The sequence below is a fragment of the Neurospora crassa genome, linkage group I (assembly GCF_000182925.2).
Source record: "Neurospora crassa OR74A linkage group I, whole genome shotgun sequence".
NCBI lineage: Eukaryota > Fungi > Ascomycota > Sordariomycetes > Sordariales > Sordariaceae > Neurospora > Neurospora crassa.
In genome coordinates this window covers 2,708,564-2,734,273 of record NC_026501.1, presented here as the reverse complement: position 1 = coordinate 2,734,273, position 25,710 = coordinate 2,708,564, and the positions used below count along the sequence as shown (strand labels likewise).

Below are 25,710 nucleotides of genomic sequence, written 5' to 3'. Positions count from 1 at the left end.
CCAGTGATGATTCTATAACACGTTGGAAGCAGCGCAAGAGGGAAGGAGTGACATTGAAGTTGCACTATGTTTCGGCAAGAAGAGGGCTGGAAAGCAACAATAACTTGATACACCAAGTAGTCCTTGATCTAACGCGCCTTACACCATACAACGCCGTAAAACCACTTGACCGTAAACTTCCTTAGGCTCTATCCGATCAGGCCATCATAAAAATTGGAAAAACTATTTGGAGAAAAGATAGGAAAAATAGAAGATCAATAAAATGAAATGAAAAGAAAAACCCATGCCCAAGGGAATGAGAGCCAATAAAAAGTCAATCACGAACGCCGCTATACCATGCTAAGAGTATTATTTTGTTACAATAAGTATTCAGGAACAGAAAGTGAAGAAAGAGATGACGGGGTCGACCTAAGATTCGAGCCGCATCCGTTTAGCATCTTGATTGTTCCCAGTGTCATTCTCGGGCCCAGTACTTTTCGTCTCGGGGCTCTTCCTCTTCAGTGGAGTGGGATCGTCTCTCAAGAACGATGGCCCGGTTCCATTAACAGGTGTAGCAAAGTTCAATGGACTAGGAAGCGTGTTGCTCTCCGCGCTGATGCCATATCCCCATTCAGGATAGAATCTGCTGGGACTAGGCAGCAGATCGCCCAGAAATCGAGATGGGAGAGCAGAAACGGGAGTGTCAATGTTCATATTGTTGTTGTGCTGAATTGTTGATCGAGGGGCAAAGGGATTAGGTGGTCCTGTGGCACCCGCAGAAGGTAGATTGGAGGCCGATGGTGACGGTGGTGGAAGTACAGAGCCGGTCTTTAGCGGTTGTGGAGCGGAGTCCGTTGTGGTTGTAACACGAGGAGAACTTGCCGATCCAGCAGCGCTTCCGCTATCCGAGTCGTCCGGAATCTGCACCTTAAGCCGCGGTCGCAGTGGTCCACCTCCCACACGTAGGTGTTGGGGCCGGGATGGCGGAGGAAGCGTCGATTGTGAGATTACCGTCAATGAATTCGTTCTTTGAGCTGACCCCTGGCCATGTGCACTGGAGAGCTGGATAGATGGTGTAGAGGTATTAGGCTTAGATACGTTACCGCCATCGACAGACTGCGACCGATTGTTCGGCGACTCGGACTTGATTTCTGGACGGAACGCGGCAAAATGCTGTGACAGAATAGACTTGTTCTCTGGTTCGATTGGCGTAAAAACACTGCCCTGCCCAGGGTTCTTGACCGACGTATTCAGCGCGGGGATCAGCCGGCGTGGTCTCTCCATAGATTCTGGCTTTGGCGGTGCAGGAGGTTGAAGGTTTTGATTAGGCATAGACTGAGGTTGTTGCTGCTGGTGACGGTGCTGCTGCTGCTGCTGCTGAGGCGGTTGAGCTGGCTGTGGCGGAGGAGGCGACATATTTGCGCTCGGTAGCCGCTGCGGCTGCTGTGGAAGCTGGGCTTGGTGAACTTGAGGAGAGGCAGAATGGCGATGTACTTGTTGCTGCGGGATCTGCGGTTGGAGAAGTTCAGGCGGGGACGTAGAATGGCGATGTGCTGGATGTGGTGGTGGTTGAGACACAAAAGTCGGAGGAAGAGGCGATCTTCTCTGGTCCTCGAACTGTTGCATGGAATGAGCAGGTGGTTGAGACGGCTGGAAGGGATACTGGGGATGCAGCTGTGTGGGAAGACCGTGAGTAGGCGCCATGGAAGCAGGTGGTTGTGAGTTGTAGATGGGAGGCGATGGCACAAAGGCGCTCCTATTTTGAAGTTCCTGGGCGACTCCCGCAGGACGAACCGGCTGCCCGGGCCTCAGCCTTCGGATATCGTTGACAGATGGTGGCCGAGCGACGAAGGGCGGCTGGGGAGTATGGGCGCGGCTCATTTGATGTCCCGGCTGGGGCCCGAACGCGCCGTTTGGTACTGGGGGTGAGTCCGACAGACTTGTGTGCCGGAGAAAGGGGTATGAAACTGGCGGGTTTGGTTGGTACATCATATGTTGTTCCCCTTGCGAATTAGTCCCATTCTCGTCATCGTCGTCATCGTCGTCGGCGCCACCATTGAAATCGGAAGGGCCTTTGTGCTCATTAGGTCCTCCGTGCTGTACGGTGTATCATGGTAAGTACTTGATGTCGAAAAAAAACAATCTTCTTGGGGTCTGCTTACGTAGGTATATCGTTGTAATATATCGCGAATATTACTGGATGAATATTCGTACAGCTTTTTGTTGTTGCCAAAGATAATAACGGCAACGTCGACAGAGCACAGGACGGAAAGCTCATGGGCTTTCTTGAACAACCCCCCTTTGCGCTTCAAGAATGTTCTGTGTGTTCCGGAGCATCAGTACCAGCTACAATGGAGCATTTTCCACCGAGGTTGAACGCTTACACAGAGCGATTCCTGTCATCCTTAATGGCCTTGATTTCTATCTTCCTCCTGCCCATCTTGGCGAGGTGTATGTGCAGAGCACTGCGATCAGATCAATACAGGTGTGATTTTATCGGGGCCACGGAAGTGGAATTCTGTATCAGTTATCAACACGATGGATTCGACAAAACAGCAACGTGTGAGTGGTGAGACAACGCGTTGGGAAGTCGGGATGTCGTCGGATGTTTGTAGTTGACAGCGCCGAGTATGCGGTCCTCGGGTCGGAACGGGAGTGATTCGATCCGATGATGCTGTGGAGGCACGATTGGCATATATATGCGACTGGCACTATGTCGACGCTTGCAGTGAAAGAACAAGCAAAGGCCTATCGATGGCCAAGGACAACGAAATTGATGCAGAAGCTGGATGTGCTGCTAATGGAGGATTCGGGGAGGACGTCTGCTAGAAGAGTGAAGTCGTCAACACCACCGGCAAGGTCGCCAGCTCTTCGTCGGCAGCCGGTATCTGGATATAAAATATCTAGCAATGCAAAGGATGTTCGAAGACGTTGTAGTACTGCAGTACCTTGCGGCGCCGGTCGATGCAGATGAGGCTGGCTTGATGATGCTAATAATAGATCGTCTTCTTCACGTTCACACGCAAGTTGGGGGAAAGAGGACAGACGAGCGACGGGAGTGCGCGAAGGGGGGAGAGCCCAGGGCCTGGGGCACCGCTGCACTAGTACCTCCTAACACACAGTTCGGCTGGGGATGAACTGACGGACGGGCTACCCATTCAAGCCACTACCGTAGGTTGTGGAGGGGGGTGGAGGGTCCGGTCCCTTGGGTGCCCTGCCGTGGAGCGTGGGTGCCACGGTGCTTACCTATGTAGTGTACACTAGGTACTGTAGCAGCCGGAGCGAGGTGGATACCACACCACCCAAGGGACACCTACATCAACTGCGGGCAATCACAACGAAGGAAGTCGAGGGACACACGAGTCAGGTCTTGGCGGACAAGGCTCTCCTTCATCTCTCATCCCCGACAGGGTCCATTGCGTTGGTTTTCGTTCTTCTGCCCATCTGGCACGTCCTACTCTGGCCTGTATTTGCGCCGGAAGTTTGGACGAGAGGACGAACGTGAAAGCCCAAAACACCCCGCAACTGGTTGACACCCTTCCGTCAGCCAGCCGACGCCATCTCGCTTCACGCTTCAGGGACACTGTGAGGCTGTGACAAACATCCGATGCACAGTAAACAGAGTTTAGACTAGCCCGTCCCCGTGGAAAATCGAGCCGCATTTACCTAGGCTTGGATTTTCAGGACAACAAAGGACGCCTTTCGACTTGGTCAATTCCTGGGGAAGACACAAGAATGCAAGGTTTGGGTTGTAGTACGAAGATCGATTAAGAAGCCGATTGTTTCGTTGCGGATGAAACATAGAGCGTTTGTGAAAGCATTCCTTCGTTTTACCCCCCGAAACGCCCCTCACGTGCACAAAACTAAGCCTTTTAACCTCCCAGTAGAACGCCCCCTCGCAATGTCTGCTCGGAGTCGTTCCAAAAGATTGCGTGCGTCTTTCACTGTCGGTGTAACCAGGGTTCAATGACATGCAACGAGGGGGGATAGGGTACGACATATTTCGTTGCTTGATGAATTGACTAACCTCGAGCTAACCTCGCTCCGCAACATGGATGTCGATCAAAAGCCTGCACTAATTTGCCGGAACGATCTGATATCACCCATTCAACCATCCCGGCTCACCATTGATAATGAAACGAACGAATTGCTTTGCCAGCAGTGTTGATTTCAACAAGTATATGTCTCCTTTTGCCTTCTGCTAACCAATTCTCAGCGCGTTGTAGCACATGTGCGTTTGGCCATAGCTTGGTTGAGGTTGAAGTCGCTGTCACAGTGCGACGACTGACGATGCTACCCCTGGTCATCCAAATGCTTGGATCGGTTCGTCCCAGCTCTCTCCTCCCGCCTTCAGCCCGGTACGTACCCTCGTGGACGTCTCGGTATGCAAGAAAGGTACATACTACATACAGACAGCATGACGGCCCCGGCCTTCGGGATGTCTCGGACTTCACATATGCTGTACCTACGACGTCCTCCGGGTCATATTGAAGCTTTTATATCGACAGCTACGTAACACAGGACTTTTCGTTCTTGACAAGTAGTTGCTTCCATGTCTTTAGATGTCGGCTCAACGTTGAATGTGCTCTTCAGATTGATCAAAACGGAGGCCAATTCACGAAGAAGGCATTTACGTCTATCTACCCACGGATTTTGTAATGTCAAGGTTTTCAACTGCAAAGAGCCGAGGTCACAAGATACTCACCTTGAAACAAGGAGATAACAAAAGTTTCCAAGCCATAAGAGGCGCTGGTTACCACCGTTGTTGACGGATTTACTAATATCTGCAAGTTTTCATTCAGAAAGAAAGCTCGTCATATCTAAAACCACTACATCTTGGGCATGACTCCGAATACCTAAATAGAGACATAATGATTTAACCCCCCCACCCCTCCCACTGATGGAAAAAAAAAAAATTTGAAGGGGTTTTTTTGTTTCTTTTGGGTCTAGTGGCGGTGACTACCTCTCTGTGATTGTTCATACAGTAACACAGAGCTATTTCAAATCACGGATTTGATTGTGGTTCATGATATGTCCAAATCGTCTATTTCTTCCAAGGCATCAGGCTCTCTCGATTTAGGCGCTGTCATTTTCAGTTCATGAAGACAATGTATACCTGGTTGGAAGAGAGAAACTATTGCCAATACATGGAACCCGAGACACCAAGAGAGGACCTGCGCAGCGTTTTATCACAAGGTATCCAAAGTCCCAAAGAGATTGATAAGGGAAAGTTAGAATGGATGGTGACATTTATCATGGAAATCTGCTAAACCTTGGAGAAGGGGGGTAAAGACAAGTCGGCCTGGTCACAGCGACCAACTGGCAGAAGGCCAAGCCTATGGTCGTCAAGCTGCATTAGAACTTAGAGGTACCTTTCTCCGATGACGTCGCGGGATGGCTGTTGATGGTCCCCTTCCCCAGCGGACTTGGCTCCGTCGAAAGCTTTAAACGAGCTGGAATATCTGGAATCCGGAACCATGCGACAGCCGAGACAGTCGCGTTCATGAACACATTACTAAGGTCACAACTGCACTTTTGATTTACTTGAATGACATCCTTCTTTTGCCCATCCTCTCATATCCATCTTCTGGATGTTTCGAGAGTCTGGACTTCGACCAGCCCATGAGAGATTGCCACTACATAGACAAGCGACGACGAGCCAGTATACTAAGCGAGGTGTTGATTGATCGTCCACTCTCGGGTTGTCGGAGTCGGGACCATGTCATTGTGCAACGATGCAAGGAGACCGCAACGGTTCACGATGTGACGCATGCACATTGCTGCACAGCACTCCTCCCCCCCTTCGAAGTCACCAAACGACACGCCATCTTGTTCCTCTAATTGGCCAGTTGCCGTGGGTTGGAATTAGCCCACAGTCGAGCTACAAGCGCCCAAGTGGGCTAAAAGCTCTCATTGGGTAAGCTAAGAGTTAGCCCACTATCGGAATCTGACCGGGCTCCGCTAGAAATGATCTATTTTCTTAGTTATTTTTAGCACTTCGCACGGGCTGTATCAATCTTTGATACACTGCACCGTCAGCACCCATCTATTCCACACTCCGCAGTGTCACCTACAATGTCAATCCACCCCAACGAAGTTTCTTTTTGCTCACTTATTGCCCAATACAACACCTCCTTGTTCCGATGCCCGGCATTGGCGTTAAATGGCCCTGGATTTTGAGTTTTGTACCTTCCATATTTGTCTTCTACCAGGATCCAAATCATCTTCCCCAAATATTTCAGGAACGTCCATCTTTTCAATCTGCAAGAAGGAGGAACTGAATGTTACCTTTCTCCAAATCATCGGCGTCCTTGCCCATCATTATCCCGGTCCAAGCATGCCGCCCAGACTAAGATATGGCTAATTTGGGACCTCGAAATCCTCATCCTGCACATCAGCGTTCCATTTCGTTGATCTACAGCGTCGGTGCATGTACGCAGTATATCCCGTCCACACAACACCGTCTTGCGGCTCTGTCAGTCCACTCTAGCTTCCACTTTACCGGAACGGCGGCTATGTAAGGAACATGATCTTATCTTCATGGAAAGAAAGGAGCCGAGATGCACCTCGCCAAAGTTAGAATCAACGCAAAAGGACTTTCTAGACAATCAAATAATCCAACTGTTGTGCTGTGTTCAAGCCCCTAATTCCGGCATGATCTTCCTCGAGCCCTCCGGCGTCAACTGATTGTCCGGGTGGTAGAGGGACCACGAGTTTCCCATGCATATCACACAGTCGATTTCTAGGTCGGCGATCACCAGCTTGGTGTTAATCACACATTACGACCGTGTTGAAAATTAGGCAGGGTATCCCATAAGTATCTTATCCAAACAAACCACCACCAGGTTTGGCGTCTGTCCCCGCGCTTGGAAATCTGGACAATGACTTTACTGGCTACATCTAGAGGTACTTAACCCGTGATTTAACCAACAGGACCTATGTACACTACCCACGTCAAGTGCCCCTCGAAAAAGCAACCGGGGACAAGGGTAGCACATGGCAACCTGCAGTCAAGTTGCCTTTTACCGTCCAATGTAGCTGTTGCTCATTGGACACTACTCCTATGTTGATTGATACGAAGGTACACCATCTCCAGTTTCAATTGTTCTTCTTTCATATTGAAACTAGCATATGCCTGTTGGCAATTCGGTAACGAGGGAGCCGCTTGCATCATGTATGCATTAGATACCTCTCTAAGCACATCTACATGCCAGGAGCAATGAAGCTACCGTGCTATTTGCGAACTCACAGTACCGATGATGGAAAACATGCGAATCTCATATTGGCCAAGATTCGAAGTTTCACTAGATGCCGCGGATTGTACACACACGTCTTCAGGTAGTATCCCACATATATCTATATCTCGGTTGAAAAGAAAGTTCAGCAACGCCCAGACAACCATTAGTTAATGGAGGAAAGACCATAACAATAAGCTGATAGACAAAGCGAGTTTGAGAGACACACAAGTTCACCCACAATTACTCCAGACGCCGCTCTGTGCCACTGATGAAGCCTCAAGCCTCCCACAGTTCCGAGATCCCGTCCCTTTTGTTATGTGTGGGTGTCAAGCCTTGTGCACACACACCCACTGAGTGGTTAGGATAGACGCGGCGGTTGGTTCCACGCAAGAGGCATGGTGTAGTTCAACTGTGGCTTTTGTTTCGTCCTACCGCCTTCTATTATACCTCCGCGGGGCGTAGGGCGCAGTCAAGCCATGTATCGAAACAAGCCGTGTAGGCAGTCCTCTCAGTCAGTATTATTGGGTTCCCACGTGGGTTTGCGCCTCATGATAGTCGTTCGTCTAGAGAAGTGGGTCGTTCTCTAAGAGCTTCCATTGTGGCCCTCTTGTTTTGTGGCCAAATTTGCTTCTCTCATGGACCCCACGTTCCTGACCCCCCACAATTGTGTAACTATCACCCAGGCTGTACTTTCTTACATACCTACTTCTGTCTACGTCTATCTACGAGATGTGATTAGGTGCCCTATAATGTGAAATTAACCATGAAAACAATAGTAGGTACCTTTAGCTCAAGTGGTGCTGTGGATGGCTAGCTGATGCCGTGACGGAAGATAGTTGCAATTGTCAGCTGCAAGCAAAATGAGAATTTACAGCTGCCGTCAAGAATGAGCCTTGAACTCAATGCCTTGGAAACGCTGTCAACTATTCCTCCGTTATGGCTTCATTGTGTATACAGTGACTCTTACCTAACCGACCTTTACTTACAAATCCCAAGATAAATACCCAAAGGGCCCCTTCAAGGAGGAGAAAAAAAAAAGAGTTCACAATGTGTGATCCAATTCTGTGAGAGAATCCGTGATCCTTTTTATATCATTTCTAGTACGGTTTCAGGCTCCTCTTTTCATCCTTGTTTAATATCCTTCCATGCCCATGGCTTCAAACGCAAACTTGTTTGTCCCTGCTCGCACCCTCACGACAAGCCAACTTATTTCTGATGCTTGAAAATGATGCTACTGGGCCGCCTAAAGGCCTGTAAATAGTAGAAGACCCTCAGCCTGACTAACTAACCGAAGCAAGACTCTTGGAGGGTGATTACCGGCTCCTCGTCGTTCTGTCTGAAACACGGGACTGAAATTAAACGCATTCCTTAGACGAAACCGTGAAACCTAATATAATGGCGTTCGAGCCGGTCAACAAGGGACGAAAAGAACAATGGCGATATGATGTGAAATGTGAGATGTGATACCGTCGTATTTTCGCCAACCGTAAAACGCCAACCACCAAAAGCAAAAAGCGCCACTGCTCTTGTCCATTGTTATACAGGGCGGAACACCAACCACGCCAGGCAATATACTGCCCAATTTGCCTCGCCGTATACCTCGTCATGGCCAACCAAGTTATATGGGAACCAACCCGTATGAAAGAAGGCAGTCAATGTGACTTTTTTTTCCCGGCTAGCTCCAGGTTGAAACACCAGAACCAGCGATATCAATAACCACCACAACCTTACTAGCTAGGAGTCATGAAACTAGCAGCGACCGGCGCGTTCGGGTTGGGCGAGCCGACACCAGAGGCGCCATCGTCCTGAGTCTGGTCTTTGGTCATCGAACCGTTGAGCAACGGGCAGAGCCTAGAATGTCAGGGTTAAAAAGAGTGAAAACCGACGGAGCATAATGTGCGGACAACTTACTTTTTGTTTGTCTTGATATGGCCCTTGGCCCCACAATTTGCGCATCTGCGAGTGGTTCCAGTGGCTTTCTCAATCGAGGGCTCTAACGACCCGTCGTCGTTATCGAGGGGTAGAGTTCCTCCACTCTTGAGGCGCTGTTGTAGTTGTTTCTGTCTCTCGCGCTTCATTGTTCTCATTTTATTCTTCATGAGACGATCATGTTCCTTCTCGAGCCTAAAGAGCAATGTCAGTGTGCGGCCCTTTCTTTCAAGTACAATGCGTAGAGGGTGACCAACAGCTCGAGAATAACGGCGTCCCGCTCTTGGTCGCCGGTCATCTTAACATTGTAGATACTGCGAATAAAGTCAGTCATTGGTTCTTCTTCAAGTGCTTATGGGAGGGAACCTACTCAATCTCGGACTTTTGCTCTTGGCGACGCCTCTTGACGTACTGAGCAATGACAGCAGGGTCCCTTACGACCTCTGTCACAGTCCGTGTTTGGCCATTTTCATCCCTCACCTCTCTTGTGATCACGAGCTTCTTCCGGTTAATAGCACTGGTGGCGCTCTGGCTAATCTGACTAAAACCGTCCTGGACCACAGGGGTTTGCGCGAATTGGCTGCCCTGTACGTTGAAACGCTCGTCTTCATCCTCTTGCCCAAGCACATCTTCATCATCGTGCTCTTGGGAATCCAAGAGACTCTCCCGCTGGCGGTTCCAGATATCGGTAAGAGCCTCGGTGTAGAGTGTGTCCTGGTTCTTGACGTTGTACATGTGCCCACCGTTCGCTTTGCGCTGCCTCTCTATGGCATCTGCTGATGTGGCCATTGGTCCTTGGAGCTGCTCAAGATAGCCGCCTTTCATGGACGTCCTCAGGAAACTGATGCCCAGTCCCTTGCCCGTCGGGTCGCCGGCGCCATGAACTGCAAGCATAGCCTTGCCATGACTGGCGTCAAGAAATGCCTTGGTAGTCTTCCAAGGCGCCATCTTGTTGGCAAGAGCATCTGGAGAGAGCTCATCGTTCACATCAACCCCAATGTCATCGTCCTTGAGGGAATCGGTAGCATCATAACCACCCTTCTCGATCTCGTGCAAGCCCACTTGCATGGCGTCCAATAGGCAGACCTCTTCCGGCCTAACAAGAGATCGAATGGCCGGTTCGGCCATTAGCTCTTCGCCTTCGGGCAGCGCCCAATCTTTTGTTTCCTTTCTAAAGCGCAGGAACTCCTTCAACTTTTGACGATTCTGAGACTCGTTGGACTCAGCTACATGCTTAGTAATATCATGGAGGGTAACATGCTCGCTCTTGCGAAGTAGGCGATACGAGACCATCTTGAGACGATTCTTGGCAATGTTTGTAACACGTCTGGAATGGGGCCCTGGGACTTCCATGGAGGGCAGGGTTTGGCCGACAACGTAAAGATGATCGATATTTCTGATGTACCAAGTTGAGCCTTTTTGGCCGGTACTGCTACGACCAATCAGGAAGTCTGTATTCCTCGGGTTATGCTTGAAAATAGGGGCGCGGAACATGTGGTTGTGAAGAGTAGGCACGACCTCGCCAGGGTGGACGTGACCGAAGATGGCGAAGGGTGAGCGATCTTCTGGCATCAATATACAAGTCTCGCCAAGCTCACGCTTCTCAGGTCTGCTATCAGCGCCTTTAGCTCGACGGAAGTAATTAATGATTTTCTGTCCCATGCCAAAGTTGGAGAGAACGGTGGGAATTTCCTCGCAGTACTCGAAAAGGATAGCGGTCGAGTTGTCGTTGAGGGAGAGGTCATGAGTACTCTTAAATACCTCGCTGACGCGTTTACCCTTGAGAGTCTTGCGCTTGATAATGGCAGGCTTGTCGAACCTGATGAGATACTGCAGATCCTTCTTAGGGTGGAGCTGAGGCCGGTGATAACTATGAGGGTCACTGGCCGCGAGCTTGACGCGGTAGTAAGGCCAAGACAGTCTCTGCGCAGGCAAACTGTGCTCGACAGGGATAGTAGCCAACGTGGCCCGAACCCTATTCTGGCTGTTCTCCTTCAACGCGTCGTAAGCAGCGTCAGAGGAGAAATTGAACCGCTGTATAAGGTCCCGCCCAGCTTTCCCATTCGCCAAGCGGACCGTTTTATGTTGGGTCTTTCGCCGCTTAGATGACCGCTCAGATTCGACGTCGTCTATCAGCAAATAAGGGTCGTTCATGTCAAGGATGACACGCTTGCCCAATTTCGAAGTGACCTGCTCGAATTCGTCCAAATTTGGAGCCGTGAAGTGAGCAATAGGAGGAAGACCTTTAGGAATTTCGATCTTTCTCCGCTTTTGAGCAGGCTCATCGAGGAACATGGCATCCCAGTCCGCCTCTTCATCAGGCTCATCCTTAATGAGCATGTTGTCAGGTTTCGGCTGCGGTCCCGGCTCGATGGCAGCCGCAAGACTGTCGCCCAAGAAAATCATCTGTTCCCAGTCCTGACATATCGTAGCTATGTCCTGGAGGGTATATCCACCTATCCTCTCCGAATCCGTTTCGTCGTCCAAGCTGAATACTTCCAGATCGGTTTGTTCCAAAGGCTCTGGCTCTTCGAGACAGAACAGACCTCTCGCTTCCGCTTCCTTAATCCTCTGCCAAACGGAGCCAGTGGCAGGGCCCGGAATCCGGAACTGCTTTTCCTGATCGGCATCCAACTCCAGACTGAGTTTTGATGGTATCAAGGGCTTGGGAGCTTTGGGGGGCTTTTTTGAGATCCATGTGGCATTCTTGGGCTTCAATAGTTCGTTCCAATGCAGGATGGCGTTTTCCTCAAAACCGGGGAATAGTTGCTTGACGGCGTCGATGAAGTTTTCCGCTGGCGGAGGAATGTCGGGATCTTGATTTGTCGCATGCGGCTCTTCGTCATTGTCGAAGTTGAGGTTCCGGAGGTCTTCAAGGGACTCCCCGGCGGCAGCATCCGGACGTTTTTTGGCATCAACATCGTCATGGACGTCGAGCGGCGGGGGAGAGGATCTCAGGCCATCGTGAGCTGTGTCCATGGGCGATGAGGGGTCGCCACCAAAGAGGTCGTCGTCATCATTAGTGCCGGCGTCGTCGATGAGGCTTGGCAGCTCGCCACTGGTGCCGGAAGTGCTCGGTTCGTCGTTGGGTAGCTCGTCCTCGTCGCTCAAGTCGATGTCCTCAAAGTCGATGGCATCGTCTGCCTTGCCTCGTTGATCGATCTCGCCTCCCGACTGGAGGTTCCCCAGCATTTCAGTCAGACCATCGTTACCACCCGGGCCGAAGCTGTTGTTGATCTGGCGAATGGCTTCCTCATCGCGGGCCTCCTGCTCCTTCCATCCTTCCTCATTGAGGGCGTTGAAATCAAAGTCGTCGTTGTCTGCGGGCATCTTGCCGGGCGGAGAGGCGATGCCGCCTCAACGCTGTGTGTTGTCGTCTGTCGCGCAGTCGTCCGCCCGTCTCTCTCTTGCTCCCTCCAACGGTTGCGCGGCCGGTTAAGCTGTCAGATCATGATCCTGGAGCGGAGAAATCGTCGAGAATGCCCGCGGCGGGGGAGCAAAGTGAACCAAGCGCGCGTTCGGTGTTGGTGGGGTGTTGGCAACGCCGCATGCAATTTTGGGTCGTGGTTGTGGCAGAGTCGAAATGGCCGTCGGGTGAGTCGAGGGTGAGGTTGACGTTGAGGTTGCAACGGTACCTAGCGGAAGTTGCAAAAGTGTTGAACCTCCCACAAGCAAGGAAGCACACTGCCACTGCGCGGAGTGCAAGCGTGCTTGAATGCGAACAACGAATCGGCCTGTCGGGGCCACTGCACGGCTACTCTAGGTACCTCTAAGTGGGTCCGTTGACCGGGCCCGGGTCTGGCAGCCGTGTGACAGCCTACCTAGGTACCTACCTATTCTAGATACCTAGCGAGCAGCCCCAGGGCAGTGACTGGGGGACGCTAAGTGCAGTGAATGGCTCGCGCACACTGTCCCTGGTCTTGAAGCATAATACCTAGGTAGCGTTGAACCTGGAACTTGCTTTGGGAATCTGGTAAGGAACCTGGAATAGGTAGGTAGGTACAGGTAGAGGTAGAGGTAGGTAGCCCAGGTACCTAATACCTAAACTGTACAACCTGGAAACTCGGGGCGTTGATTTTCAACTTCCTAGGAAATCAGGCATAACCTGTAAGCATGCTGCCCGATTATGTGCATTTTATGTCCACAAAATTAATTGGAGGAGACTTCCATGTTGCCACCCCGAAGCACGGTAAATTCGATTCTTCAATGTCCTGCCTTAAAACACCTATCTTTTCAAGGGCGCTGGAGCGTGGAGACATTCAAAATCACCGTCTTGCATAGAATTTTTGGTGGGCATGAATGTTGCAGTATGCTTACAGCTTAGGCCTGATTTCCCAGAAAGTTGAAAACCAACGCCCCGAGTCTATACGGTATGCGACCTCACCTACAACTTACAAGTACCATCCAGGTAAAGTAAAGAATATGGAGGAAGAACTAAAGCTTCCCCGCCTTGTGTGACAACCAAATCAACGGCAGGTACAGAAGGAATAGGACCCCGTTGGAGGCGAAGAGACATGAATCGAGAGCGAAATCAAATACTGATTAATTGATCTCTTACAACAGTAGAGTGACGCGCAACTTAAGTCCCGTCTCCCTCTCTGTTCGGGCCAAATGGCCACAATGTCACCCGCAACGTGGGGGGCAGAACACACCTGAACTGATGCGAGATGTCATTTCCAGTCTCTCTGGATTCTCATTTCTCTGCAACCACACTCGCACGCCCATACCAGTGCTCAGCCCGTTTTTGGCATGACAGTTCGGATGTTATACCCTGCGAACTGGCAGGGCCATGAAGTTCAGCAACAGTACACTCACTACCAATGGTGTTTTTGACGTACAGTGGGAAACTGTGTTAAAGCCACGGCCGAAGCCATGGTTACGTACTAGGCTGTCGGTAAAGCCAAAGCTACATTTACCTACTAGAGGTACTATTCCTCTTTCTTGAGATGACTGGATTAGGTGGTTTAAAGAATGTAACAAATCAGCCGATATTGTGGGCCACAGTCATACTGCGTCTACCATAGCAGCTTCGTCATCGCCTTTTGCACCGTTTTCTTTACCTCGCACACCAAGTGAAGTTTCGAGGGCAAAAATACCACACTGCTCACCATGGCAAACCCCGTAATGGAAGAGTTGAAGCAAAAGCAAGATGCTCTAAGGGCGAGGTTCGTCGGCAAGCAGCTGTCCGAGGTCCCTACGCCCAGCGTCGTCCTTGACCTTAAACAGGTCATGGTGAACTGTGAGCGCATGCTCGAAGCAGCCGAAAACCTTGGCCTGCAATGGAGAGCTCATATCAAGACCCACAAGGTACAACAATGGATCATGACCCATTAAAACGACAAAACAAAACTGTCACTGACAACTGTAAACAACATATAGACAACAGAGCTCACCCGCCTCCAAGTCGGAAACCACCTCACCATTCCCGTCCTGCTAATCGTCTCAACCATCCTTGAAGCCGAAAATATCACTCCCCTCCTCAAAGAGTACCAATCCAAAGACCGCCATGTCAACGTTCTCTTATCCTTCCCGCTCTTCGCATCCGCCGTCCCCCGTCTCGCCGCCGTTTCTTCCCAGCTCGGCCCCGATGGCTTATCCGTTATGATCGATCACGTCGATCAGCTCCCCTACGTCAAGGCCATCCACACTTCCTCAGGACACCCTCCCCGCGTGTTCATCAAAATCGACGTCAACTACGGCCGCGCCGGCGTCAAGACCGACTCTCCCGAGTACCCATCTCTAGTCGACGTCCTCCTGGCTGCTGAGCGGGAAGGATGGTTGGTGCTGCATGGCTTGTATACACATGCCGGGCAGAGCTACGGGGCTCGCAAGCTCGGAGATGCTATGCATGTTCTTCACGCTGAATTCATTCACGCCCATAATGCTGCCATGAAGATTCGCGAAAAGAGTCCGGACCATGCTCCTCTGGTGTTATCGGTAGGTGCGACGCCAACGGCGACGACGATCCAGAGCCCTTGGTTTACGGGGGAGTGCGATGTGCCCACGGCAAACTCGCAGGGAAGCATGAGACCATTTGAGGAGGAGCTTAAAGAGTTGTGGGGCGGTTGGCAGAAGGAGGGATATGTGCTTGAAATTCATGCTGGTGTTTAGTGAGTTGGTCCTTTTCACCCTGGTGCTGGCTGACTTTTTTCTTCTATGTACATGTGGCCTCATTGTGCTAACACGGATCTTTCAGCCCGACCCTCGATCTCCAACAGGTCGCAACTCACGCACGACACATCGGTCTTCTTTCTGAAGAAGATATCGGCATCAGCGTAGTTGCCGAGGTCGCCTCCGGTATGTAAAACTCTCTCCATGGATCCCGTAACATTGCAGGAGAGCTAATTTCCCCTGTCAAAAACAACAGTCTACCCGACCCGCGGTCAAAACTCAAAGCCTGAAGCCCTCATCAATGCCGGCTCTCTGGCCCTTGGCCGCGAGCCCGTGGGCCTAGACAAGATAACGAGCAACAACGAGGAGACTGCCAAGCCGTACACTGGCTGGGGCGCCCTGATGCCCTGGGGCGTTCTAGCAGGAACGGAAAAAAAGGACAGGAGCGGCAAGATTCTCGGCGAGAGGTTTCCTAATGACTTTAGGGGCTGGCAGGTCGGCAAGATCAGCCAGGAGCACGGTATTTTGACTTGGGTAGGGGATGAAGGGAAGAAGGCGCCCGAACTTAAGGTGGGTGATAGGGTAAGGGTGTGGCCCAACCATGCTTGCATCATGGGGGCGGGGTTCGAGTACTATCTGATTGTTGACTCGAATTGCCGGGGGCAGGAGGATAAGGTTCGCGATGTTTGGTGTAGATGGAATGGGTGGTAATTATTTACGAACGGGGTAAAGATCAAAGGGCTTCCGAAGCGAGGATAGAGAGGTCAAAATCACCCAACTTCAACAAATTAATTTCTGATTTTGATCCATGCATACAAAGATGAAATATCACTTTCCTAGGATTGTTACGTTACTGTGCACTAAGGCGAGTTTGTGTCTCCTGAAAGTCACTGGAATATAGCTGTTGCATGTAAACAAAAATGGGGTTGGCGTGGCAACCGCTATGGGCCGTCGTTTCCCCCTCCAGCTTTGGTGTATCCGCGCTGTTGTCCAGGGCACCTACAGTTAGCTTCTGCTGTGAACGAACTGTTCCATCAGGGGCAACTTCCGAGCACCGGCGCGTTCACCATACTTCCTTGCAACCTACCTACAACCACCACACCTGAACTCCAAGGTGATGACCACATCCAACACCATACATCACATCTCCAGTTATCGTTGCGCCAGGTCTTGAACAATTCACAGAGCCTCCGCTCTGAATCATAACCCAGCAAACGAATGTCACGAGAATGCCCATAATATCGGAGGAAGAAGAGGAGGATGGCACGATGCTGTCCCACCCTTCAGAAGAAGACAACCACGATGATGGCTCGATATCCGGAGACGAGGATTCTTACGACGAGGATGACATCTCGGACGACGACGGCGACGACGAGCACCTCGCGCCCCCACCGCCCGTCTCGCAACATACCTTCGCCCCTCCCTTCTACGGTCGCCCACCGACCCCTCTCCCACCCTCCCCCTCTTTAACCTCCCTGCTGCGCCCCTCGCGTCCCACTACCCCGGACGCCTCCGACGACGAGACAGTAGCCAACGGCGGCGGTGGGGGTCCAGAGGGCAGCAACGAGCCCCTCCCGCGCGCCAGCCCCCGCGTACCCACGTACGAGTACTACGGCTTCGTCCTCTACCTCTTCAGCAGCCTGTCGTTTTTGATCTACCTACTGTGGGCCTACCTGCCTTCACCGTTCCTGCATGCGTTGGGCATCTACTACTACCCCAACCGGTGGTGGTCGCTGGCCATTCCGAGTTTCCTGACAATGACGCTGGTGTACATCTACGTGGCGCTGGCGGCTTACAATACCGAGTACCTCACACTGCCGTTGGGATCGATTGAGACGATTGTGGATGAGGCGGCGCAGGTGGCGGTGGTGGATGGGAAGGGCCAAATCATTAGGCATGATAAGAAATGTGGCATCAAGGAGGAGAAGAGACAGTATGGGCATGGCTATGGACATGGGAGGCATGGGTCGACGGATAGGGAGGTGCTCTTACCTGGGGGAGGATTGAATTGGAGGGAGGTCTGGAATGAAGGGACGGATGCGGTGATGGATGTGCCACTGGCGGGAGTTTGTGAGGTTTTGTATGGAGAGGGGAGGGAGAAAGGGGTGGAGAGTGAGGAGGATGAGGAGGACTATGAAGGAAAGGGGATGTTGCATAGTCCTGGGAATGGACTGGATGGCTCGAGAGTTGGTCGATGGAGTTAACACAGGTTATGAAGGTCCTGAGACAGGATAGACACCTGATCTCTGCTGTATTGTTGTTTTGTCCATTGTGAAATATGATACCCATTTGTTCTTTTTGGGGGTGGCATAATGCTCTGGGTGAATCCGTTGTCGGTATCGTATACAGCTGAGAGTTCTACTTCCCATGGATGTCGTAACTTTGACTTCTAGGACTTCTAGCGAGTTCGTGGGCTCTGGATCAGCAACGACAGGCCAGCGACAATCTTTGAGGAGTTTAACCAAAGCTAACTGCTCATGTGCGTCTTACTTCTCTTCAAGCTTAAAAGACCTATCAACAAGTTAACAGAGCTCTTGACAGGTTCGTTGGATTGCTATTTCCATTTTCTGTCCCTGATGCCCTATTACCGTAGAGGTACGTACCGCGCCCCACTTTTATGTAGCTGGAGGAGAGCCTGTCCGGCCTTTTACTGGTATTCACGCGCGCGCGCCCCTCGTCTTTGAAGCTCCGTTGTCAAATTCCATTTGATTTCCAGTTCATCGAACTTCAACGGAACGCGACGGGACCGAGCTATTAGACGCGCAGCGCTGTTTGGAGATCCCCGCTCACACCACTTCTTGCCCTCCGATAATACACCTCAGCGATTTTCCATTATACAGCGTCGGTGCCTAACATGTCCCACCAACAACCTCTCTCGTCGTCGGTCCAGCCGACTGACATCTATGGCGGAGGTAAGCCTAGTCCAAACGCCTCTGACCAGCGACATTGCCCAAGCTTCAAGGCTTGCAATTGACGGCTGATTATTTCCTTAGATGAGGTATCCGCGCTTGTTCTCGATCCGGGCTACTGCAACACTCGCGCCGGCTATGCTGGCGAGGAAATGCCCAAGCAAGTTCTCCCTTCTTTTTACGGCCACATCAATGGGCGTGACGTATTCGGCGACGAGTATATCGTGCCAAAACCGGGCTTCGAAGTGCGCAACTACATGAACCGCGACAGCGTTGTCGAAGATTGGGATGCTGCCACCAGGATGTGGGAACATGTTCTCGTCAAGCGTTTGCAGCCCGAGCGATCAACACCTCCCAGCAAAAAGGGTATCAACATTAGTGACGATGGCGATGTGCCCATGGAAGACGATGGAAACAACAACGAGGATGCTACGGACGCGCTGGAGAAGCCACTGGCCGAGAACCCTCTTCTTATGACCGAAGCGCCGTGGAACTCGCCCAAGGCGCGCGAGAAGGCCATCGAAATCAGCATGGAGACTTGGGGCGTGCCCGCATTCTGGCTTAGCAAGACACCTGTGCTCGCAGCATTTGCGGCCGGAAAGGCCACGGCTCTGGTAATAGACGTGGGCGGTGCCAACACGAGTGTCACGGCCATCCACGACGGCATGGTCCTCAAGCGATCGATTCAAAGGTCTCCGGTGGGCGGTGTTTGGCTGAGCAGCCAGATCTGCAAGATGTGGGACGGTAGTGAGCCCAAGGTCGACGTTGTGCCGCGGTTCATGGTCGAGAGTAAGAAGCCCGTGGAGGCCGGTGCGCCTGCCGAAGCCAACCTGCGAAAGTTTAACTTCGACATCCACCCGTCCTTCCGCGCTTACGAGGAAGAGCGTGTTCTCACCGAGTTCAAGGAGTCTGTTGTCGAGGTGTGGCGTGGTCCCCAGCGGTTCACGACCCCCGGAAACGAAGATGCTGTCCGTACACAACCCGGCCGGGTCTTCGAGATGCCCGACGGCAGCAATCAGATGTGGCGTGAGCAGCGCTTCAAGGTGTCGGAGGGCATGTGGGACGAGACGGCTGCCTATAACAGCACTGACGAGGAAGGACGTGTTACTAAGGCTCAGACGATCCCGGCTCTCATCAAGGCGGCCCTCGAGGGTGTTGATGTTGATCTCCGCCCCAACATCCTCGGCAACGTTGTTGTCACGGGTAGTACAAGCTTGTTGAACGGTTTCAACGACCGTCTCAACCACGAGCTCGCGCAAATGTACCCCGGTGTGAAGATCAAGATCCATGCGGCGGGTTTGACGACCGAGAGACGCTTCGGTGCTTGGATCGGAGGAAGCATTCTCGCCAGTCTCGGAACCTTCCACCAAATGTGGATTTCGCGAAAGGAATATGATGAGAACGGCGCGGGCATTGTCGAGAAGCGCTGCAAGTAGGATTTCACTTTGTCAATTGCAGAAAAAGAAAGTTGTCGAGGCATGAAGTGGAAAACCCTCCCACGCCGCGCTATGGAAATGGCGGGAGGCTACAAAACATCGGATTCCAAGTCAGGCCACAATGGTTGATGCCTAAAGTGCTCACACATTCATGGAGTTTGTGTGGGGTGGAGTGTGGTGGTCATATAAGATGGGCATGATATTTTCTACGTCGCTAATTATCAGGCAGGTGTATGTTATGGTCGCACGATATGGCGCGGAGGCGTTCCGGAGAAATGGATTTTCAATGCTTTCAGCTTATGAAAGATACACGCCAACCATTGCCTGTATTGCCAGTTTTGACTTTAATCACGGCTAGATCCCAGAGCTTCAACTGTCTCCAAGTAGTTCATTCACCGTAAAGCTTCTACGTACAAAGTGTAATTTCTTCTAGACAATCCATAATCCTCTCATCAGTCCTACCTGTCAATGGGGCAGCTATACTCTCTCTTCGTTCCAAAACTAGCTCCTTTGGAAACCGCGCCCCCATGTTTCATCTCAAGAGCGTCCAGGCATGCTTGATGGTAGATGTGTCTGCAGGCCAGCACAACCAGAGGGCTAAGCTTCTGTTCCCGGTTTGCCACTATTGGCCCTTGCACGCCTTCATGTCCAGAAGTGTTTGCTTGCTGGTTCGGGTCGTTCATTGACTCCCCTTGCTGCTTCAATTGCGGGCTCACAGCCTTTCCCTTGCCCTTCCCCTTTCCATCTCCATTTGCATTTCCATTATACTTCTCCCCACCCTGGGGCCCGTCCGTTGCCGGCCACGCATGATCCTTGCCCTTCCCCCGTTCAGTAGTAGCACTCGCCGCCTTGTTTTTGCTCATGGTGAGTTGCTTCCTCGCCTGGCGTTGACTCTCCTCAGCAGCCTGGCGATCTTCCCACGCTTCGTAGACATTACCCGCCACACCAGGACCCCAAACTCGCCGGCCGCAGGCCTCGCAGGTGGAGCCTTTAGGACGCCAACCTCGCTGGCGGAGTTGGACGGCTTGGCTTACACTCACAAAAAGACTGCGTTCCAAAAGCCGGTTTGAGAGGCTAAGGATGGATTCTTCGTATGCGTATGCGGCGAAGATACTGGAGAGAACTGAACGGAGATCTGCAAGGTTAGGCGACGACGCCGCGGCGCGAGTGAGGAACGCACGAAGAATACGGAGGAAGGATAGATTGGCGTTTATTGCTGGAGGTTGTATATCACCCGTGTCTGCTGCAGATCGAGAGGTACGGGTTGATGTGGATGAGAGGAGGGCTGTAAAGGTGTCTTGCACGAGCGATCGTGCCAAGGTGACAAGCTTTTCTGTCTCTAATGACATATGGAATGGTTCACTGTTGGGGTTAGAATCGCCGTTCATAAGCTGTGCTTGTGCTGAATCATCTGGGGGTGGTAGCTGCAAGGCTGAAGTAGCCCGCTTGGTGATCTGTACACAGCTCTCAACCAAGCTGAGCCAGAGTTGCTCGTCGGGCGAAAGCTCGTCTTCAGAATTTGATTTGTGTCGTTGACGTGTATTACCACTCTCTCGAGCGGCTTTGGTTTGTTCCTGACACAGCCAAACGCCCACACGAGTGTAGTTTTGCAAAGCTTGCATAAGTTCCTCCGTACTTTCTTGGGAATTGAGATCTCCTTGCGACTGAGAGGCGGTTCCGGTCAATAGACCGTATAAGGCTGATTCAAGAGTTTCCAAGTGTCTCGTCAGTCGCGCCATGGCCTCCTTCACTTGCCCTTCTTTCGCCATCAGTATGACGGCAGCGTCGATTACACCCGTCTCTTCCATCGTAGGCAGTAGCTTCTCTAACCTCAAGTTCGTAGCTTGGACTTTGTTTACGTATTCCGGTACATGTGATGGTTCAAACTGGCACATGAGCTGCAGATACTGCTCCACAAGATCTTGTTGAGGCGGACGGACGTTCATCACCTCCTTACTTGGCTCCAGTATCATCTTCAGATAAGTATACCGAAGGTGCGGCTGCTCAGAAACGGAATCCAGGACGTGACTGTGCAACTCTGGAGCGTAGGTCCCTATTGCTTGCGCCGCTCTAACAGAGTCAATCTGGACTAGTTTACCGGCGTGATCCTTGATGACCTGATGTACGTCCTGTATCTGGCGACGGGTAAGACCTGAGTGCGGTCGGAGACAGAGTTCGATGCAGTCAAAGATAGCTTCCCGCTCATTCGGATCTTCGAAGTAGGTCAGAGTCAATTTCCCATACTGTTTGTCTGCTTTGTATATACGCTTCAGTATCCGATAAAATCCAGCCTCCTTGAACCGCGGTATCAAGTCGGGTAGATCTGGCGGATGATAAACTGAAAGTAGATATTCGGCGCTTAGTTGGGCATCCTCGGCAAGGTCATCCCCTGGATATCGACACAGCTCGACCAGGACCTTGGTAAGTGTCGATCCCGTGAAAAGAAGGTATTGCGGGTACTTGGGAAGGTTTCTGGCAATAAACATATCGAGATAGATAGTGTCTTCCTTGGCAAAGTCTGCCGAGCTCATTATCTCCATTAAGATGGAGGTAATGTACTGTCTGTCTACCGTCAGACCAAATATTTCTTCCTCTGAAAGATCACGACTTGGGCCACCAGCAAGCTGCTTTTCAGGTGAATCGTTCAAGAAGGAGTCTTCAAAGGCCTCGTTGAGCACGCTCAGGAAGCTGGGTGCGTCAAAGTTGAGAATCATCCTCAAGTAGGGGAAGGATGGCTCTTGAGACTGTTCTGGTTGCGTAAGCAGCCTCTTGCTACTGCCCTTAGGCCAGCAGATACTTTTGCCCGAAAAGAGAAACCAGTAAATCTCCGCTTTAGCCTTTTGAGCTACAACATCAGGAATTGTGTCCCCAGTAGGATAGGTCTTCCCGGTCAGGATAAACGACAGATATGGGAAGATCTTCAGTGCATTCGTTTCTCTAGTTTCGTTCTCCAACACGCTTGTTGTACCATCTGCATGCCCGTTCTGCATCAAAGGTACCAATAAGGCCAGCAAGTCAATGAATGGGGTGAGATAGTCGTTTAAGGCTTGGTTCCACACGTAAATTAATGCATCATAGAGGCCATGCTTTTTGCAAAGCGTCGTGACTTGATCGAGATCTAGGGTTGAGGTGTCCATGTGGCAGATGATGTCTTCGAGCCTGGTTTCGAGCCCGTTGCTGACGAAGTGAGCGACCAAAGCTTTCACAACTGCGGGCGGGATGGCCGTAATCGATCCATCGATGATGTACGGTTCAAGGGTTTCCAAAAAGACTCCTTCCAGACCGGCTTCTTCATACCATTCGTACATCTCGTCGAAGAGGAAGTCGGTTTTCCCGGCGTTGTGAGAAGCTATGAAGCATGTTTCAGCCAGTTCCCGAAGGTGCTTATCGTCTCCTGCTTCTCGGCGTTTTGTTCTCTGCCCAAATGCATATTTGAGAGATGCGCTCATGATCTCCACGAGTTTATCGATGACCATGGAATGTCTCAAGGCCGTATCCTCCGGTAAGCCAACAGTCAGCTTGTTGGCGTCGCCCGTGTAGTAAGATGTCGCAAGTCGAATAGCACCAACATAGTCACCGCTTTCCATCAATGCGAACAGCCGATCTGCCCAATTAGATAGGGCGCCTAACGAAACATCGGTAAACCCAAGTAGAAAAAGCCGGCCTTTGTAAGCTTTGAAGCTCATATAGAAGGCATCAGCAACGACACCGTGCATGGTAGGATCTTCATCGTCAAGCTGCTCGACCAGAGCGTGAAGTTGCTTGGAGAAAAGATCAGCATGGTAGATGTGCTTGTGGATAAGGTCGAATGCTTCAGTCATGCGCATGGTTCGATCCTCCAGCACAATGAGCCTCTGAGTGATGGTGAGGACTGTCAACACAGACCGGCTCAGCCATTGTACAGCAACTATTGGCTCTTCGCATTTCCACCGGTTTCGGGGTCTGAATCTGAGGGTTGGCGGTTTATCCTTGTTTTCTGCAGGCTCCTCTTCCACCTCAAGGACCGTAAGGACATTTGACCAGCAGTAGACGAGCTTGACCTTGGACACAATGCTGCCAGTAAGAGGATCTGGCACCTTCAATCTCACTGCAGGGAACCAAGCTAAACATCCCGTCATGGCGCTGTGTGCAGTTATTTCCTTTGGACGCGCAGATTTATGTTGTGTTTGAGCAACAGGCGTAGTGGAGACGATGACTAGCAAGTATGGGGTGAGCATGGCTGTCAAGCCCATAGAGTCTGTGGCCATCTCAACGTTTCCTAGAGGCAGAGATTGGAAGGCAAGCACGGTACTGGGCTTGAGTGTCTTCCCAACAGGCGGAGGAGCGTCTGGATACCGGCCGAGAATTCGAGTGGTTTTGACAGTCCTGCCAAGTGATCCGGTACCCCGTGTGGCAAGGTGAGAGAAGGCCATCCCTCGGTCATCAGCAGATACCAGGGCTGTATGTCGGGTCCCCAGAAAGCCCAAGTGTGTTATCGCAGCATTGGGGACATGTCCGTCCGTCGATCTCTGCTGAAGCTGGGGTAGATGTGGAATACTGAGGAACGGTCGTGAAGGACGAGTGGTATCCCATGTAAAGATATTTCCATTGGCATGTCCGCCTGCAATTGTCGTGTGGTCTGCAGAAATTGCTAGAGATATCACGGCACCTGATTCAACAGCTGGGGGGCTGGTCAACAACAGCATCAAGCAAGGTCCATTCAGGGGGAAAGCGCAAACCTTTTGTTCCCGGCCCAATGATCATCTTCAAATTTTGGTTGAAATCGAACACTAGGATGACTCCTTTTGACGTTCCCAGAACAATCGAGGCAGACACGGCCAGGCATGTTGGAGAGCCAAAGTTCCTTTTCCCAGATTCGGAGAATGCTAGGCCATCCAACTTCAGTAACTTTGTCCAGCGCACAACTTCCCAGGGAGGGGAGCTTGATTCGGTTTCGCTGGAGTCGAGTAGTAGATTGCTTGTAACGGATAGCGTCCTGCTATGGCCCGCCAGGAATGCGGGCGAGGAAGGCCGTGGGGAGAGGGTACCAGGCGAGCCAAAGGAGGAGAACCTCCTATCAAAGGGTCTGAAGGAGGGTGTTGGGCCTCTTAACCCGGGACGGAGTGCCAAAGACGGTAGAATGTTGCTGCTACCCGGAGACGAAACGACGGAACCCTGTATGCGCCATCATTAGTCGGACACCTCAAACACCAGAACAGTCATCACGAACTTGTGCGGAGGGAGAGTCTCCAGAAAGCGTAGGAAAGGACTCAAGAGGGCTTGCGGCTGAGCGCAGTACTCCATCTACAGAACCGTCCTCTGAGGTTGTCACATCGTGTTCGGCCTCGACCAGCTCGCGGTAACGGTTCGCTATGGCACTCGGCGCAATCGGAGTAAGTGCGATGGGGGATGCCGCTGTTGGCTGCTCTCCCACTTCCTCCCCATCTACACCCGTAAAGGTGGCCTGGTCGTCCTCGTTTTGTTGTCGGGAGATTTCGTCGCTGCTCAAGCTTTGGGCGTCGGCTGGACCAAGATCGGGTTCGTCGGCCATTATGTCGTCCACTGACCCCTCCTCATCCCGCCGCGGTGTGTTCACGCTCATCGGGGATAACCAAGGCAGCGCATGTTTTCAGTACAGTCGGTGTGTTCGCCCAAAAGGTGTGCGACCTCTGCCCTCGTGGTAATCTTGAGCGTAGTGTTTCCAAGTCTGCCCAACGGTGGCGCTCTCGTTGTAGTTATAGGTAATAGCTCCCGTCTTCTAACTTGATGGATGATGGATCTAGGCACCCAGGTAGTGAACGACGCCGGGGGGAGGGAATGATGAACGGCGAATCGGAGATACAGAGGCTTTGTGGTGATTGACAACTCCAAACCAACTACACAACCCAGAGTTTGTCGGATTTCTGCGCATTCGTTTGTCGATGAGGTGACTCCAAGGCGCAAGACGGGAAATCGACGGGAGCTTCCTTCACCTCAGCTGCTGGACCGAGTCACTGCAAGGAAGTGGAAGCTTCAGGTACCTAGCTCGGTTCTGGGCTCCATGACCACTCACTCACTGTCAGGCCTGCCATGTGCTAACGTCAACAGTGAGGTTTGGCGCCCGATAAAACCCCCGCAAGCTACCTGGAG

General features: G+C 51.6%; 6 protein-coding genes across 6 annotated transcripts; 3 read left to right on the top strand and 3 right to left on the bottom strand.

The window, feature by feature from the left end:
* Window positions 1–39: 39 nt before the first annotated feature.
* On the bottom strand, window positions 40–3,078 carry NCU02558 (MADS-box MEF2 type transcription factor). The gene is made up of 3 exons (XM_960596.3): window positions 2,364–3,078; window positions 2,142–2,298; window positions 40–2,076 (listed from the first exon to the last, which is right to left on the bottom strand). The coding sequence occupies exons 1-3, from the start codon at window positions 2,417–2,419 to the stop codon at window positions 409–411; spliced, it is 1,881 nt and encodes a 626-aa protein (XP_965689.3). The 5' UTR covers window positions 2,420–3,078; the 3' UTR covers window positions 40–408.
* A 5,190-nt stretch (window positions 3,079–8,268) lies between these two features.
* hat-2 (histone acetyl transferase-2) lies at window positions 8,269–12,853 on the bottom strand. Its single transcript, XM_960594.2, has 4 exons — window positions 9,517–12,853; window positions 9,404–9,460; window positions 9,129–9,341; window positions 8,269–9,068 (listed from the first exon to the last, which is right to left on the bottom strand). The coding sequence occupies exons 1-4, from the start codon at window positions 12,474–12,476 to the stop codon at window positions 8,948–8,950; spliced, it is 3,351 nt and encodes a 1,116-aa protein (XP_965687.2). The 5' UTR covers window positions 12,477–12,853; the 3' UTR covers window positions 8,269–8,947.
* A 1,259-nt stretch (window positions 12,854–14,112) lies between these two features.
* On the top strand, window positions 14,113–16,105 carry NCU16368 (hypothetical protein). The gene is made up of 4 exons (XM_011395061.1): window positions 14,113–14,453; window positions 14,526–15,256; window positions 15,343–15,443; window positions 15,514–16,105. Exons 1-4 carry the CDS (start codon window positions 14,256–14,258, stop codon window positions 15,966–15,968), a joined length of 1,485 nt encoding a protein of 494 aa, XP_011393363.1. The 5' UTR covers window positions 14,113–14,255; the 3' UTR covers window positions 15,969–16,105.
* Window positions 16,106–16,291: 186 nt separating this feature from the next.
* Window positions 16,292–17,624, top strand: NCU16367 (hypothetical protein). The gene has a single exon (XM_011395060.1). The coding sequence runs from the start codon at window positions 16,487–16,489 to the stop codon at window positions 17,459–17,461; it is 975 nt and encodes a 324-aa protein (XP_011393362.1). The 5' UTR covers window positions 16,292–16,486; the 3' UTR covers window positions 17,462–17,624.
* Window positions 17,625–17,942: 318 nt separating this feature from the next.
* arp-4 (actin-related protein-4) lies at window positions 17,943–22,056 on the top strand. The gene is made up of 2 exons (XM_960593.3): window positions 17,943–18,169; window positions 18,251–22,056. The coding sequence occupies exons 1-2, from the start codon at window positions 18,112–18,114 to the stop codon at window positions 19,600–19,602; spliced, it is 1,410 nt and encodes a 469-aa protein (XP_965686.2). The 5' UTR covers window positions 17,943–18,111; the 3' UTR covers window positions 19,603–22,056.
* Window positions 19,912–25,634, bottom strand: NCU02554 (golgi complex component). Its single transcript, XM_960592.2, has 3 exons — window positions 24,812–25,634; window positions 24,321–24,756; window positions 19,912–24,262 (listed from the first exon to the last, which is right to left on the bottom strand). Exons 1-3 carry the CDS (start codon window positions 25,181–25,183, stop codon window positions 20,061–20,063), a joined length of 5,010 nt encoding a protein of 1,669 aa, XP_965685.2. The 5' UTR covers window positions 25,184–25,634; the 3' UTR covers window positions 19,912–20,060.
* Between the last annotated feature and the right edge of the window lie 76 nt (window positions 25,635–25,710).